The sequence below is a fragment of the Triturus cristatus genome, chromosome 11 (assembly GCF_964204655.1).
Source record: "Triturus cristatus chromosome 11, aTriCri1.1, whole genome shotgun sequence".
In the NCBI taxonomy this organism is placed as follows: domain Eukaryota; kingdom Metazoa; phylum Chordata; class Amphibia; order Caudata; family Salamandridae; genus Triturus; species Triturus cristatus.
The window spans coordinates 63,826,328-63,843,370 of NC_140594.1; the positions used below are offsets into that span (position 1 = coordinate 63,826,328).

The 17,043-nt window shown below is 47.3% G+C and overlaps 1 protein-coding gene across 6 annotated transcripts in view; it reads left to right on the forward strand.

Annotated features, from left to right (window-relative positions):
• The window catches only part of CHFR (checkpoint with forkhead and ring finger domains), a 347,673-nt gene that overhangs the window by 276,063 nt on the left and 54,567 nt on the right, over positions 1–17,043 (forward strand). For all 6 annotated transcript variants that reach the window (XR_014970933.1, XR_014970934.1, XM_085636275.1 and 3 more), the window contains one exon: positions 10,078–10,150. Coding sequence is in view for 4 of the 6 variants with exons in the window: in XM_085636275.1 (XP_085492401.1) it covers positions 10,078–10,150 (73 nt within the window). In the remaining 2 variants the exon portion in view is untranslated. The remainder of the gene's footprint in view (positions 1–10,077; positions 10,151–17,043) is intronic.

A 17,043-nucleotide genomic window follows, 5' to 3' on the forward strand; every position in this document is an offset into this window, starting at 1 on the left:
ATTGTTGACCCACTGACAGGCACTGCGAAAAACGTGCACTGCCTGCAGCCTGTTCTCCAGAACTCTCAATCGTGACCCACTATATACAGTGAAAGGGGAATCATTTGAAAGCAGAGTTGGGCGACCCAACACATTAACAGGGAGTGCTGAGCCAAGGGTTTAGTGTGGCTGTTGGAGCCCATGCATAATCCAAGCACTTAAAGTGTTTGCTGTGTAAATCATTAAAAAAGTAACATAAATTATGATGTTTCTTCACAAAAAGTGTATTTCTTCAACATATGGAAGCTTTGACATTATTATGTCACATTATAGCACTGCACTGAGAAGTACTCTTTAAAAGTTATAGTTTTTAAACATGAACCATGAGTGAAGTCATGCAAACTCTACACTTGCCCAGATTATTATAGAGGAACATAAATTAAAAATAAAAGTGCTGAAAATTGCTACAAAATGTATTCAGCGAGACACCACCCTCCCACCCCCTTCTCAAAATGTCAGGCTTGCTCGCTTTGCTGACATGCACTATACTTCACTTGATACGACTCACCACCTTCAAATTCCACTAGTAGCCACCACTGGCGGTCTCCATGAACTAAAATGGAGTCAGGGCCTACATGGGATGGAGTCAGACTAAAGGAACTTTCATCAGAGGAATTATTCAAATATTCTGTTTTCCATTTTTTTTTAGCTATTATGATAAATGCAGATATGTATTGATGTGCAACGAACAGCAGAAATGGAACTAATAATAAGACCGATAGAATGATGTGAGTCTGAGGCATTGTTTGAATCTCTAATGATAGGTCACGTTATACTGCATGGCAGAAGTCTGTGTGCCATATCTGAATGTCCAGTATATTGTACCATGCATGAAAATATGGAATGTGACTTAATGTGATTCATACACAGAATCACAAAGTAAAAATGCCAAACTAGCTCCTCAAAGGTATTAAAGGATGGTATGCCTAGCATTTTATTAACCAGGAAGACCGCATTTAAACTCCCCTTTCACTCCTCTTCTGACCCCTCATGTTATGTATTGGCTAATTTGTAAGACACTATTTCATGGGAGTCCAAACGAAGCCGGGCTAGTCTGAAATACCCTGCACTTGACTTGTTGTTTGTTGTTTTCTGGTTAGGTTTATGCTTGTGTTGCTTCAGAATTGCATTATGCAGCATTAGCCATTGCAAAACAGAATTCGTTTTCTATCTCCTTCCTTTGACCAAAAAACACTGACAGCTCCTTGTGGGTACCCCATTAACTGCTATTCACAGCTTTTACAACAGAGAAAACCATGTACTGTGCCTATATGTGCCCCACCCATCCCTTCTTTCAGTCGAACATGGTCACCCACTTCAGTTCCCTGCTATTGGAATGGGCTGCAGCCTACTTGATCTCTGGTTTGTAGTTTCCACTGCACCCTGCCTGGGCCTTCCTCTCCTTGCAGGAGGCTGGAAATGAAGGAAGAAGGAAGTGAGGCCTTGCAATTATTGTAGGCTGCTGAGGGCATTCTCTGCCACACTCTGTTCCACCTGAGGTGCTTCCAAGTTTCTACATGAGTCTGTGATACCCACTTGGACGCATCACTGTCCATGTCTACCTGTTGGAAAGTGAACACACTAACTTTTTTGTTTACAGACCTTCCTGGCAGGCAGATGTGCCTACCCACAATGTCCACCACAGCTTACTGCCTCACCGGTATTCCTCCTACTTTACAGCAAGCATTTTCTACATCCCATGTTCTGTGATGCAGCATATAGTGCATGCAACGGATGCCTTAAGGTTGAGATAGCTGACAAGATTCATGAATGTTTCTCCTCCCTTAGTCTGCTTTTCTGATCTCCCACATATGGGCAGAACCAGTTCCCAAGCGTTCATACCTCCTATTGTAGGTAGGCATATTTTTATGCCCCTTCCCTTACTGTCTGAGCGTACTCCTCATTCACCTTACTTGATCCTGTATTAAGGAATGGAATGCTATTTTACAACTCAGTATAAAGCAAAGGGCTGCAATTTGTTGCGGAGTTGAGCAGTAAAATTAATCCACCAATACGTGCAGTGAATGTCTTTTGGTTAGAAGCAGAAATTTACATTTCTGCAATCGAGGCATTTGAAGACACTCCAGACAAATCTCCTTTCTACTTTAATCTGGTGAAGGACCTTCTTTGTAACTTGATGTACATATCTTTTGGAACGGTCCCCAAACCATATAGTTTTCTTTTATTTGATCTTGGCCATTTGAAGAACAAACCACTATAGCCCATGATTACCTATGATGTGAAAGGTCTTACAAGGCAGATAGCCTTTTCTGTGACCATTATTTGTTGTAGAGCTTTATTCAGTTTCCAGCTATGTTCCTCTTTGTGAATCTTACATTATGCTTCACTGGGGAGGGTGTCACTCTGTGCACAGCCTTGCTTTATTCCAGACGTTTTTTTATGTCTACTTAAACCTGATGTATATTTTCCGAGTTATATATCTATATCTACCAGAGGTACACCAAACGAGAGCTACAGTTGGGAGGGAGGTTCTTAATCTAGGTCAAATGCAAACGCATCACCTATCTCTGAGATGCAGTTATTTACCTTCGGTTCTTTCTTGTGGATGCTCTAACTGCTCCAACAATGAAGTAATACTATAAAAAGTGCTGCATTTTGCCACATAATTTGCCCCTTTTTGACACATAATTTATTGCTCCCCTCCTGCATTCCAGTCGCCCTGATATTATGGAAGATCCAAAGATGGAAAAGTTATTTACTTTGAATTAAGGCTCACAATCTTCTGTTATTATTGATTTTTACAGATACAAACAGACAGACTGAAAAGCATTTATTTCTCTATCTTTATTTATTTGTACATGTGGAGGGAATCTGAAAGCATGCTTCACGCTGTATGATTCTCGATGTTGTCCATCATGACTAGTAGAGCAACAGCTTTAGCGGGCTGACAACCAGGGAAGTAAAAAAAAAAAAAGAAAGGGGGTGGGGTTTCTTAATGGATCTTTAAACAGCAGCAGACTGGGTGTGTTGGTGGTACAGTGCTCATGTTTACATTTTAATGCATTGCTTATGCCTGTTGAATTATGTATGGCTTCTTATTACACTAAAATTCATCAGCCATCCGAGTGCAGGTGTTCCTTTTCTGGATAAATAAATGTAAACACTTAATGTTTGCAGCTTAATTTTTCTTAAGATAATATAAATATTGGTAAATAAAGACTGGAATGAAAGAAAATAAATAGCACAGAAACTGGGAGCCCTTCATCTAAGCATACTCTCTCATATCTAGGTTTTTTATTAATTAATTAACTACTCTTTCTCTTCTGCCTTAAACCATGAGTTTATTTGGGAATTGGATTAATTCAATTCTTGCTCTGACTGTCCTGACAAAAAGACCAAAACACAATTCCGACAGATTTATTATATAAAAAGACAGAAATTGCTGCCTCTTATGGGTCCATACCCAGCACCGAACAGGTCTATCCTGATGGAGAACTAGAACTGCAATTAAGACGCTTTTCCTTCTGTCACCTGCGCACCTGAATATATCTTTTGTAACTGGATCCTCATTCTATGTAAGTTCCTATTTCTTTAAGCATGAAACAGATGTTGCGTTAAAATCTCATCCATTTTTCGGCTTGATAATCATTACATATTGGCAGGAAAGATTAAAGAGATTGACCTACAAATAAAGGAAATGGACCATTATCCATACTCGTTTTACTGCACACCTGCCTTCCTTCACAGGCAATCATGGAAGAATCCAATTAGACATTGGTTTGAAGAACTGAGGTAGGTGCGTAAGGGAGAGGGCAGTGTGAAGTAGATTTAGCAGTGCCTCACACAGCTGTGCTCTTAGTTTAATCATTCAGTCTAGCTGGCTGCCTTTTTCTGCTTGGGGAAACTCTTATCACAAGTCCCCTCTGGGGTGCTTCATGAATTATGACAAGTGTTGCTTCCCATGAGGCACAGGGTCAAGACTGATTTGCATATGGCTGGGTTCAAACTGGAATGGCATGGTGAGCAAAGAAACGATGGATTTAGGCCCAGATCTGTGTACTGGGGTGAATGTATGACATTGTTCTGCATTCTGTCCATCAACTGTTGTTTTTGCATTTGTCACCCGAGTGGGACGGGTATGCTCAGACGTGAGTCCCATGCTCTCCATGCCACTGGAAACAAGCTATCCTGGCTGAAGAGGGGTGATACCCCGAAACCGGTCCTAGGATGCTTGGTTCCAGTCCAGGGAGAACCTGGCTTGGTAGTTCAGGCTGGACTGTTCCCATGAGGCACAGGGTCAAGACTGATTTGCATATGGCTGGGTTCAAACTGGAACGGCATGGTGAGCAAAAAAACGATGGATTTAGGCCCAGATCTCTGTACTGGGGTGAATGTATGACATTGTTCTGCATTCTGTCCATCAATTGTTGTTTTTGCAAGTGTTGCTTCCCTGCAAAGTACTAGGCTCTGTTGTAGAAGCGGGATCATACAGAGGAACCCTCCTTGTTAACATTAGGTCTTTGGTCCTTAGGTCTTTGGTGCCAGTCTTATTAAAGTGAAGGCAGGCAGTCAAAGAACTACTGAGCAAATTCCTGACTCTTAGGCAAAGATTGTGCTCATCTATAGCCATAGCATAATGGGCTTAGTGCAGCCTTTGGCAACGGTCTACAGTGAATCTACAACCACCAAGCAGGGATTTTGGGATGTCCAGAGCAGGCCATTTATTCCATCGGACATTTCCTTGTGGGGTCTGGAGCCTTTAGAGGCCGTTTTTGAAGACCCTGGTCTGCTGGTTCCTCTGTTACTTTCTTTACCTCCCTGCAGTTAATTGCAATATGGCCCATGCCCCCAAACCATATGCAGAGGACCAGTCCAATTTTGGCAGATAGAACCTTGAGGCTGAATTTTTGTAGTAGGAGCCAGTGTTTATACCAGAGCAACTTTGGACATGTCTAATGATGAATACAAAAAAGTGAAGCATAGATTGCGTGAATTAATCTCGGCCACTGGTAATTAGTCAGGAGGTATCCCAGTCCATAGATATATATATATTTTTTGCCATATTTGTCTCCGCATTCACAATCAGCCCTGTTACTTCTCCAGTACGAAGAGTCCAGGCCAGACTGACAGGCCATGTCCTCTTTGAACTGGCGCACAAGCAACTCAAGATTGATTAACTCTGGACATTCTTTTTTTTTTTTTAAACATATTTTATTAATCGATTGCACAAGTGTTACAGGACCCTGAATATCAGAGTCGACAACAGATTCACATTGCAGCATATCTCTATAGCAATCTATTTGTACATTTGCCATAAATATATCTTGAACAATAACAACTCCCCCCACCCCATCCCCTGCGTCGCACCATATCCATGGATTCCCCACCACAGCCCTAAGGCCCCACAGCCACGTCGTATTGTGGTAAGATGAATCCCCCGGTCTTCCCCTCTTGCCTGGCGCCCCCCCCTTCTCGACCAGTCTCCCTAGACATCCCCATAATTAATCCTCTTCTTCCACTGGTGGCTCCAGCCACAGCCCCCGGTAATCCGCCCACCGTTTCCATATTTTATAATGCTTGCGTGAACATCCTTGGGCTACATATATGGGCTGTTCCAGCCCCGTACAAAAATCTAGGCCGTTTTCCCATGCTGTGATCGATGGAGCTCTAGGCGCCTTCCATGCCCTGGCGATATCCCGCTTTGCCAGCGTAAGGCCTAGCCGTAGCAAGTGCCGCTTACATATGTTGCCCCCAATGCCCTCCATAACATGTAGTAATGCAAATTGTGGCGTGCGCGGGATCGCCCACCCCAGCACCTCGGCCAGACAGGTAGTTACCCCCCTCCAGAATCGGTCCAGCGCTGGGCAGTGCCAAGTAGTGTGTATAAATGTCCCTTCCTCCTGACCACACCTAAGACAGTCCGGAGCAGCAATCAAGCCCGCTCGGAACAGTCTGGCCCGGGTAAAGTACACCCTGTGCAGGTATTTAAATTGTATGAGGCGCAGTCGCATCGCTATAGCTGCTTCTCTTGGGGCTGCCAGGGCCTCCCTCCAGTCGTCCTCATCTAAGGCACCCACGTTAGTTTCCCAATCTCCACGCAACTTCTGAAGCTTCGTAGAGCAATGGATCTTCAGGGCCTGATAGATCCTGGAGATTTTTTTGGTTTCCAGATCCCCCATAAAAAGTCTCGCTTCTAGCGGGCTAAACTCTGGGAGTGATGACAGACCCTCCAGGCTGGGGGACAGTGCATGCCGCAGTTGCAGATATCTGTAGAACTGTGATTGAGGCATAGAGAATTCCCTCTGCAAATCCTGAAATGATTTAAGTGTCGTACCGCTCATAACATTTCCCAATGTCGAGATGCCTGTCATCTCATCCGTGGAAACCTCTCAGCGCCATCAATTCTGGGAAGCGCCCATTGCTCCAGAGGGGGGTCTCTTCAGAACTCTGGACATTCTTAAGGATGGAATGCCATCAGTGCTCAGCCTCAAAGGATCCCACAATATTAGATAAGGCAGATTGCCCAGTACCTCTCTGAGTGCCCCTCTGGCTGCACCCTGGGAGTGTATTTTGGCTGTAATTGCTCCAAGAAGTAATTTCCATTCCTCGCACGTGGTAGCAGCCATTTTCCTTGGTAAGCAACATAGAAATGTTGTTTTTACCAAGAGTTTGTAGGTCGTTCTAAAAGTCATTTTTTCATGTTTAGGTCTCGCCTAGCGAACGCAGCGCATGCGCTGCTTCGCCTTGGCGAGACTATTGTGTGTTTGGTGCGCGAAGGGAGACAAACCATGGGCGCGCACAGACAGGCGATGTCCACGCGCATGGCGTCTCCTCTACATGCTCCCACCGCGCACTTGTTTGAGACATGCACGCGTCTGGCGCACGGCGTGATCACATGTCCTGCTTCCTTGTTTTTGTGGAGGGAGGGGCAAGCATCTGCCACTTCACTGGACCAGGAGCACAAATAAATCGCGGACACTCTGGTCTGAGTTCGATGATGGATGCGGGGTTTTATACACATCTTGAATAAAAGGTTTACCGGTTTTTATCCCCGAATTATTGTCCACGCACTCAAACAGCCAAGAAACCAGAGCAGATTAAGGGCGAGGCAGAGGACAGTTCCGCGGTTTCATTTATTGGGCGCGTGGGGGCCCTGCTAATTTAAAATACACGTGCGCTTGGTGGGGGAGGGGCGGGCTGCGTTTTCCTTGGGTAACTTTGCAGCTGGGACGAGGCTATGGAATGTGGGGAATGTGTAGCAGGCTCTGTCGACTGCTACAACTCGCAGTTGCTCACTGGGCAGTCCCGAGTCACCCAAACGGGTATTTATAGCCCCATGTTTGGAGGGAAACTCGAATTCATGGTAGTTATAACTCAAACTCCAGACTCTGGTGAAGGTTACGTAGGACAATTAATGCATATTTTTCTGTCTCTGTTCTATTGTCAGCCGGTCTGTCTGTCAGGCCGGTTAACCCAGTGTTCAATTAAAAAAAGATTCCAAACGCCGCAGGTCTTCCAGTGCGTGCACAGTGTCTGATGCAGGGGCGCTTGAGCCCCCAACTTTAGCAGCTTGAGTAGGTGGGTGCCTCTTCGCACTTCTCAATGGAATAAAACGCTTACACTTGTTTTTTTTTTCTTTTTTACCCCTTCCTGACGGACGGGCGTCAGACTTTGCAGAGAAATGTGAGCGCCGGTCGGGCCTGGGGACGTGGCCCCCTCCGCTCCCTCCTATCCCACGGACAGATGGAGAGTTGGTTTTGCCTTGTTTCTGAATGTCTCTCTATGTTCGACCATCTCTCTCTTCCTGTTTCCTGGCTCATTCTTCTCATCTCACTGCAGCTGCTGTTTAATTGTAACATATCTCTTCTTGTATCTATACATTTCTTAGTATCTTTCTCCTTATTTCTTCATATATCTGCATATGTCTTTACCCCACCCTTTCTGCCTCTCTCAACCGCGCTCTCTTTTGTTTCCTCAATTCCTATTCAGTGCTTCTTTCTTTGGAATCTTTCTATTTCCTCTTTCTTGCCTCTTTCTCTGCACTTTTTGTGACTAGTTCCTCTGAAAGTCTGCCCCACTTCTTACCTCTGCTCATTGCTGGGCCATCGTTTACCGTGGGTTGGTGGCTCAGTTAACTAATGCGCCCATTGCAGAGTTCTGAGCGTGAACCTTTGGACACAGGTTCGGATCTTCGTATCACCACTCAGCCATTTAGCATTCTGAAGCCGATAAGTGCGTCCTCTTGAGGTACGCAATCTGTAAAAGGCGCCAAGAAAGCATCCCAGGGGGTGCAGCAACCTCTCTAAAGGCACCAGTTATGTTACGCTTTAGCTATCCATCCATCCTCCCTTCCCTTTAATAGTCTGTAGTGCAGCTATAGACTCTGCTTGGTTGCCATGACAGCAGCATATATAGTTTGCGATCCATTTCAGACCAGCTGGATTGCAGCTGGAAATGCGATGTTTGTATGATGCATGCTGCACCTCAAAACAGGTTTTTTCTGAAGTTGTGAAAGTAGATTAAATATGACACCCCAGTAATTGAAATAAAGGACATCATTTTTATAAGACCGCGCGCGTATTATCACTTTATAAATGCTGAATAAATAGAAAAATTACACACGAGGAAGGTAAAGAGGACCGGAGTTTGGAAGGATGGAGGGAAGACTACACAGAGGAAGAAGCCGAGGAGAGGGACCTTAAAAAGAGGGCTGAAGAGGAAGGTTTGGAAGCACACTAGACAAGAGAAGTAACAGAGCAGTGGAGGATATCAACAGGGGGAGAGAACTGGACTATTAGTGATGGGAAGAGAAAGGAGGATGGAGGGACAGTCAAAAGGAGGAGGAAAGCGATCAGTTAAACGTTAAGAAAAGAGCGGGAGATAGCAGAGAGAACGAGCGCGAGGAAGTGCATAGATGACGGGAAGGTACAGGCACTGTGGGGCGAGCAGAGAGGAGCGCGAGTCAATGGAGAGGGCAAAGGTGTAATGAGAAGGCAGTGTGTGTGGGGAGGGGCGTTGGGGGGCAGAAGAAGGGATGGGTGAGAGCGAGGAACAAGCGCGAGCAATAGGAATGACACTGTACTGCAGGAGAGGGGCGGACAGAATGCAGCAGTTGGGTTTAGGCAAAATTACATCTTTCTGAGCCAACACTAACACTGAGTGCAAATGAAATGTTCCACTGGTGAGTTACTCAGAGAAGAGACAAAATGTTTAAAAACAATCATTTCTGCATGAGTTCGGCAGTGCAAATGTCAGGATTCAGATGGATAATCAGTCCTAATGTTGGAGCAAATGTGCACTGTGCCAGGGAAACCTCTAGGTAATCAGTCCTACGGTTGGGGGAGAAGAGTGGGTTAATAGGAGAGTTGTCATCAGGCTATAGGCGACAAGGTTGTCCATGTCCGGCCGGTGTTGTTCTGCTGTTTATCAGCAGGTGCCCTCGGATATCCCTACCCCTACCTGCAACAGCAGTTCTCTATAAGCATAAACCGATAAGTAAGGGGGCGGGCTGGGGTGAGGTCTGTATGCTGCCTTCACTGGGGTTCAATGATACACACGTGCACAGTACGGATGACGCCAGGGGTGCTCTGGCTAGAAGGTGTGGTAGCATGCGGAGTGGCAGTGGCCATGGCTGGGGGTGAAGTCAGTAGAATAGATTGTTGGCATGTGGTGGCTTGGACATTGGTGATGGAAAGGAAGTGACGTCCAGAAAAAACTCTGCGAAAAATAACTTATTTCAAACAATGCACAGCTCTACAAGTAAATCTAATACCGGTAACTTCACTACACACCACATACACTCCATAACACATGGATAAAATACATTGTCATTTACAACGCCAATAGCTCTAACTTAAGCAATTGCGAGACCTATTGCATTTCCAATGCTTGTTTTCTTGAAGTTAATACAAGCTAATAAAATATTTAATCTCTCCCCTGCCTCCAACATTATTTCCTATAGTGTGATTCAAGTAAAGAGATGCCAAATAAGTAGGTCATTGTCTTGAAATAATTGGCTGTGGTTAAACTCCTTTATTTCTTCATTTTCCCATTTCTGTTGATTTGTGCTTCTTTCAGTGGCAGTGACATCGCGCCCTGACTGTTACTGGGGACGTAACTGTCGGACACAGGTGAAAGCCCATCATGCCATGTAAGTGTACCCTCCAGCTGTCTTTGTTTATGTGACCAATGATCATGTTCGCTTGCTTAGTGGTGTACTCCTCACAGTGTACAATTACATTCCAGCCAACGAGTATCGTTGCTTTTTGGGTTCGCCATGGAATTTATTCTCATGTGGTGTAGGGTCTCCCATTGGTCATTTTTGCAAGTCTGTAGTGAATCAAAGTGTCTCTTGGTGAAATGGATTTATTCTTGATCTTTTCTGAAAACTCTGCGCAATAGCAATATTAGTAAAGACTTATTTTGGAATACTCCTAATCTCTGAGCCTTCAAAATACAGGATAAATCAGAAAGACTCAATTCTGATGGATACGTCTTATTGCAGATGCCTCATCTTGTTAATATCTCCAGACATTAGATCTGGAAACTCTTTGTAATAGATCCTTTGCCCCAGCAGGTGGCGCCATCTTCCTCTCTTTTGACTCTGTCCCACTTCTGACTACGATATCAGGGAGTCACATTTTGGTGCTACCCCTGCACGCTGACGTCAGTTCCTCTTTTTCTGTGCATTTTGATACAGAGCTGAACTCCTCTGTCTGTGAACCCCTCCCCCCCCCATTTAAAAAAAAAAGTCTGGATTTAAGCCATGCTGCACTCTTCACAGGCCGATGGCGGTCACAAACCCACACAACGTCCACCATTGGTTCCCTGGAATCAAAAATTATTCAATGTGCAACAAATGCTCTCTGATCCATCAGAAGGGCATTAGGGAATGGGAAGCGTTGCCCTACATAGCAAACATTAAAAACAAGTTTGGGCCCGCTCTAAGTTGCAATGCTGTCCTCAATCTCCATCCTCGAGTAAGTGTGGGATGAAGCCGGATTCTGGTTCTGGAGCCGATATACCAGAGCTTTGTAACATGGATTCTTTTCTGGATTCACATGCTGTGCATTATTCTGCCATCTAGCGGTTGAGTCCAGAAATATCCCGATGTTGTCCTTTGTCGCAGACTAGTGGGGTGGGCAGTGCCTTCCCCTATGATTTGAGAAATACACCCAAAATGGCCCTGCCTGTGGCTGCCCTTGTATGATTCTTTTTTCCGCTGCTGTGTTTGGAAGTAAGCTCTGGGCCAGATAGTCAAAAGTATCATAGCAAGACGATGAGAGAATGGAAAACACTGGAAGAGAAGGGTATCCCTGGTGATGACAGAAATCTTTGAAGAGGGAAGAAAATACAAAACAAACCCCAAAGATACAGGCTTTTCTTTTGGGCTTTGGACACGTGGTAGAATAATGTACATTAGGTGGTGGTTTATATCCCTAGCACTCCTCCTAAATCTTGATTGGATGGAAAACACCACTGTTGGATTTTATCCCATGAGGCACCACAAACTATCACACAATGTCAAACAATGCAATTTGTACCTCTCGAAAGACCACAAGCCAGCGGGGTGCAAGGCATGCGAAGAGTTCCTCCCAAAAATCCTTAAAGTATGGAGAAACCAAGGTGGGCACACTGCACCACGATGCAGTCCATTAAGGACCCACATGTCGCCAGCGACGAAGAGGTTGTCAAGGATATAGTGGTGTCCCAGGGAGATCAGGGGTCAGACATTAAGGAATCGATGTTCGTCGAACCACAGAACAACAGGGAAGGAAAAGACACCGAAAGACAGATGCAACAAAAAAACATGGCCATGATGCCACAGGGTCACGGTGGGGAATAGCAGAAATTTCAGGCTTGGAGACTTTGAAGTAGTCCTCGACACTGAAACACATGGCAGTCGAAGGACAAAGGAGACCCACAGGTCGTAAACTGATACTGTAGGGAGCAAACCTCCATACTCTAAAAAGGAGATTGGGAAAAGGAGAAATAGTCTAAGAAATACCTTTCGACTTCAAAAAGGAAGACACTCAATGCTGAACAATGAGCATTTAACATCAACAGAAAGAAGAGTAGACTTGAAGCCAAAATGGTGGACCTTTTAGAGAAGAAGAAGAGCTTTTACAAATCCCTCAAGGGATTCAGAATCACAGAGGGTAAGACTAAGCAGAGCATCAAACAGAGTTAGAAACTGTGTTGGACTGGATTTGGAGGAAGTCTGTCACTGTCAGGTGGGTAAACTTGTAGGGCCTGCCAACTGGGTCTTTCAAGATGGCCTATCTGTCAGTGGTGGACTGACTGAAGCTCCAGTCCAGCTGAGGTTAAAATCACAATTAACTCCACAATCACAAGAAGAGCAGGAGGAATGTTATGAAGATGAGCCGTATGAACAGCCCATCATTGGCAGCATTTAGCCACTCTCTCTCCAGAGGAAGGGGTTGACTTATTTCTTCAGGCAATAACAACTGATGACCTATCTGTAATGTAGTAATTAAGAGTGCAGCAGATACAACAGAGACCTGTTTCTTACAGGATACTCTTCTCCCCAAACAAAAGAAAAATCTATTTCTACCCATGTTACCAAGCATCATTAGACAGGTAAAGGAGGCCTTAGAGAACGGGCATCATCCAAGGTACCACACCTAGAGTTGAGCAAAAAGAAAAACCATCCACAGGGCCCAGCGCACACTATGAACAGTGCACCGACTGATTGGATAATAGTGTTGCAAGAAAGAGAGCTAATACTTGCGTGCCAATTCCCCCACCACATAAGTAGAGCAAACATATACAGATGGTGGGATAGCAAATGGAAATGTCACCTGCCACACAGTGGAGAATTAGTGTAAGAAATCAGGTTATTGGCCCTGCCTAAGCCCAGCAGGTCCCAGGCAGGGCCAGGCAAGTCCAGTGCAGAGAGTTAGATAGATGAGCAGGTGCAGGGAGGCCTCTGCATCTTGTTGTGTCCCTGTAGCTCAGAACTGGAAGTCAGCCAACTGACACTTGGAGTTACTCAGGTAGCCTGTGATGAAGGAAGCAAGGGCAGTCCTCTGGGGAGCAAGGCAGGCCTCAAGCAGCAGCACAGTCCTCTGGTAGCAGCAGGTCAGGCCTCAGGAGAACAAGACAGGCCTCAAGCAGCAGGAAATTCCTTTAGGGAACAAGGCAGTCCTTCTTCTGTAGTTTTCACATGTCCAGGAGTGTACTGATGAGTGTGTCTGGCAGTCCATACCTGGTGCCAGCCATTGTGTGTGGGGAGAACAACCTGTCCTACCCTCCCCACATCTGGTTCTGGAAAGTTCTTCCCTTCGCCTGGAGAGTCGCAATAGACTAGTGTCTCTGTGTTTGCGATAAGCAAGCCCCTTTGAAATGCAAGTGGGGCAGGGAACAGCCCCGCTCCTACCCGTCCTTCCAGGATGGCCTCTCCTGCCACACCTAAACCCTTTGTCTCACTGCCTGTGAAGAATACACAATGCCTAACGGCAGGATCATGTGACCCAGGACACTGGCAGTAGGTACTAAATGGTTAAGACATAAAAATACCAACTTTCTAAAAGTGCAATTTTTCAGAATTGTGACTTCAAATCTGACATTACCATTAATGAGAATTATTTTAAATTGCAAACTTTATATCCCCATCTGTTCCCAATCAAAGTGCTACCACTTATTAAATTTAATAAGGTAACCCAATGTTATCCAGTGGGAGACACAGGCCTTACAGTAGTGAAAAATGAATTTAGGAGTTTTTCACTACCTGGATATGTAAAACTTAAAACCATGTGTTTTTAAATACAATGCACCCTGCTCTATGGGCTTTTAGGACCCTAGGGTTGACTTGTATATAACAAAAAGTAAGGTTTAGGCCTGGCATAAGGTTTATTTTGTCAGGTCAAAATGGCAGTTTAAAACTGCTCTACATATTGCAATGACCTGCCTGAGACATGTTTAAAGGGTTACTTTAGCAGGAGGCACAATGTGTCCACCGGTAGCATTTAATTTACAGGCCCTGGGTACATGTAGTACCATATACTAGAGACTTCAAAGTAAATTAAATGTGCCAGTCAGGTGTAGGACAATTATCTGAAAGAAACACGTTAGTTATAGATTCCTTACCTTAGAATTACCCCCAGGCTTCAGACTGGATCCGTAAAGTTTTTTCGTCAGCAGTACCTCTGCGTGTCGGAAGGTGGGTAGGTCGGCTCCGCATTCGGCGACGTGGTTGCCGGGATGATGTCGTGGCAGCTACTTTGACGCCGCCCTCGCGTGCTGACGTCAGTTCTTTCTTTTTCCGCGCCAGCACAGCGCAGATCCAGGAACAGCTTTACCTCAGTAATTTTTTGACTACGTTTTTCTCGACTTTTGTCGACGTCTTGTTTTGATTCTCCGACTCCGAACAGGTGGACGAGAGATGCCCGGTTTCAAGGCCTGCGGTTCCTGCAACCGACTGATGTCGGTGACGGATCCGCACCGCGTGTGCCTCTTATGCCTGGAGCGCGACCATAACCCCAAGTCGTGCTCCGACTTTCAGTTGTTGACGAAGAAGACTTTGCGGGAGCGGTCCCGAAAGCTGCTTGAACGACGGCAGTCGGCTCTGCATCGTTCGAGGTCCCGGTCGAGAGGGAGGTCGAGGAACCGGTCGCGGAGCCATCATCAGTCCAGCTCGAAGTCATCAAAGTAAGTTGAAGCATAAGAGGAAGTCGAAGAAGCATTGTTGCTCTTCCCCTACTCCTCGTCGGTCGGCCAACTCGACAAGGCGTGCGGGTGGTGTCACTCCCGCGGCTCCGCACGCGGAGCTTGAAGGGTCGACTCCGGGCTTCCCTCTCTTTCCGGGACCCTGAGCGGCCCCCGCCCAGCTTTGTACGTTCTATGTGGCGATGCATGCCATCTTTGGGCGGACTGACCCCGCCGGCGCGCCTCAGAGCCCCGCGGGTCCCCCTTGGATCCAGGCTTGGATCGGCACCAGTTGACCTTATTACGCCTCCACCGGCTCTGCTTCCAACGGCACCACTACCGTGCCCGATGCCGATCGGCCCCCCGGCCCGCGACGACCCCAGCCTCCTTCCTGACGTGGACACGGGGCCGGACCAGATCCGGCGCCGGGTGGGGTTTTTGTGCCCCTGTTCACTTCTCGGGCCCCTTTCCAACCACAGTGGCAACCAGAGGAAGATGAGGAGGACTGGGAGGGGTCAGGGACCCTTTATCTGACCAGCTTGGTTCTGAACAGGACTGGAGAGAGGAACTGCGGGATGCCAGTGGTCTTGATATTTCACCCGAGCTTGGCATGTTGTCTCCTCCTACTGTGGCTATGGAGGAGAGAGCGTCATATGCTGTGGTGTTGCGAAGGGCGGCTGAGGCTCTCAACCTCGATTTTCCTACGGTGGCGGTCAGGACTAACCACCTGACTGAGGTGCTTCAACCAGCGGCGAGCTCTTCGGAGCCCCTGCTTCTGTTTAATGAGGCCCTCCCTGACATCTTTTTGGGCACCTGGTCCAGGCCCAACACGGGGGCTCCCGTAGACAGGATGATCGCCCGACGCCACAGCCCAGCTCCGGGCGACCTCACTTTCCTCTCCCAACACCCCACCCCGGAGAGCTTGGTGGTCCAAGCCTCCACCTCCAAGAGCACCTTCCCTACCGCTCCACCGGAAAGGGAATCCAAGAAGCTGGACCATCTTGGGAAGAAAATGTTCTCTTCTGCCAGCTGCGGTCCGTAAACACCGCATGCCTCTTGGGCCGTTATTCGCACTCAGTGTGGGATACGGTGGCGCAAGTGCTCCCTCAGTGTCCGGAGGAGGCCCGGACAGTGCTCTCCCAGGCTAGAGATGCGGCAAAGTTTACGATCCGTTGTGGGCTGGACACCGCCAACTCTCTGGGCATGACTATTTCAACGTCAGTAGCACTTCGTCGCTATGCCTGGATGAAGTCCACTGGCTTTTCAGGGGATGTCCAGAACACCTTGATGGACATGCCCTTTGATGGCCATCGCCTCTTTGGCAACAAAGCAGACAACGCCTTAGAGCGCTTCAAGGACTCACGGGCTAGGGCCAATTCCTTGGGCCTCTCCTCCCATCCGGCGCTGTCTGCTTTTCGCCCCTTTCGTGGCTACAGAAGGGGTGCCCCGCTACGTCCCACCCAGGGCCATAGGCCGGAGCAAGTTTACCAGCCTTCGCACGGCTGGGGACGTGGGAACCAGCATCGTGGTCCCGGGAGCCAGCAGGCGGACCAGTTGACCAACCCCCCCTCTGCAGCAGCCTCCAAACCCTCCTAGTCCGACCTTTCAGGCCCATCAAACGCCAGTGGGCGGCAAGATTCGCCATCACCTCCCCCACTGGCGCACCATCACTTCGGACAGGTGGGTTTTGCAGATAGTCCGAAGGGGCAACTCCCTCCCCTTCTAGACTACCCCTCCAGCCATGCCACCTCATTAGCACCGCATGTCGGAGGATCATCTGGCACTTCTCCAGCAGGAAGTTACAGCTCTCTTGGCCAAGAGAGCCATCTAGTGCGTTTCTGTCCCAGAAGTAGGTCGTGGTTGCTACTCCCACTACTTTCTGGTTCCCAAGAAGGACAAGGGCCTGCGTCCTATCTTGGATCTCAGGGACGTCAATCGCTTCCTCCGGAAGGAGAAGTTCAAAATGTTGACGCTTGATCAGGTCTTCTCTGCCCTTGACCCGCAAGACTGGATGGTAGCGTTGGACTTGCAGGATGCTTATTTTCACATCCCCGTCCTGGCGGCCCACCGGCGTTACCTGCGGTTCATGGGAGGCCACGAGCATTTTCAGTTTACCGTGCTCCCCTTTGGCCTTACCAGCGCCCCTCGGGTGTTCACGAAAGTGATGGCGGTGGTCGCAGCTCATCTGCGCAGATCAGGGGTTTCAGTCTTCCCCTATCGCGACGACTGGCTGTTGAAGGCTGGCTCGCTCCAGGCAGTCGTCACCCACCTCCAGACTACCGCCAACCTACTGGATCTGCTGGGGTTCTCCATCAATGTGCCAAAGTCGCACCTGATTCCCTCTCAGAAGCTCCTCTTCATCGGGGCACTTCTGGA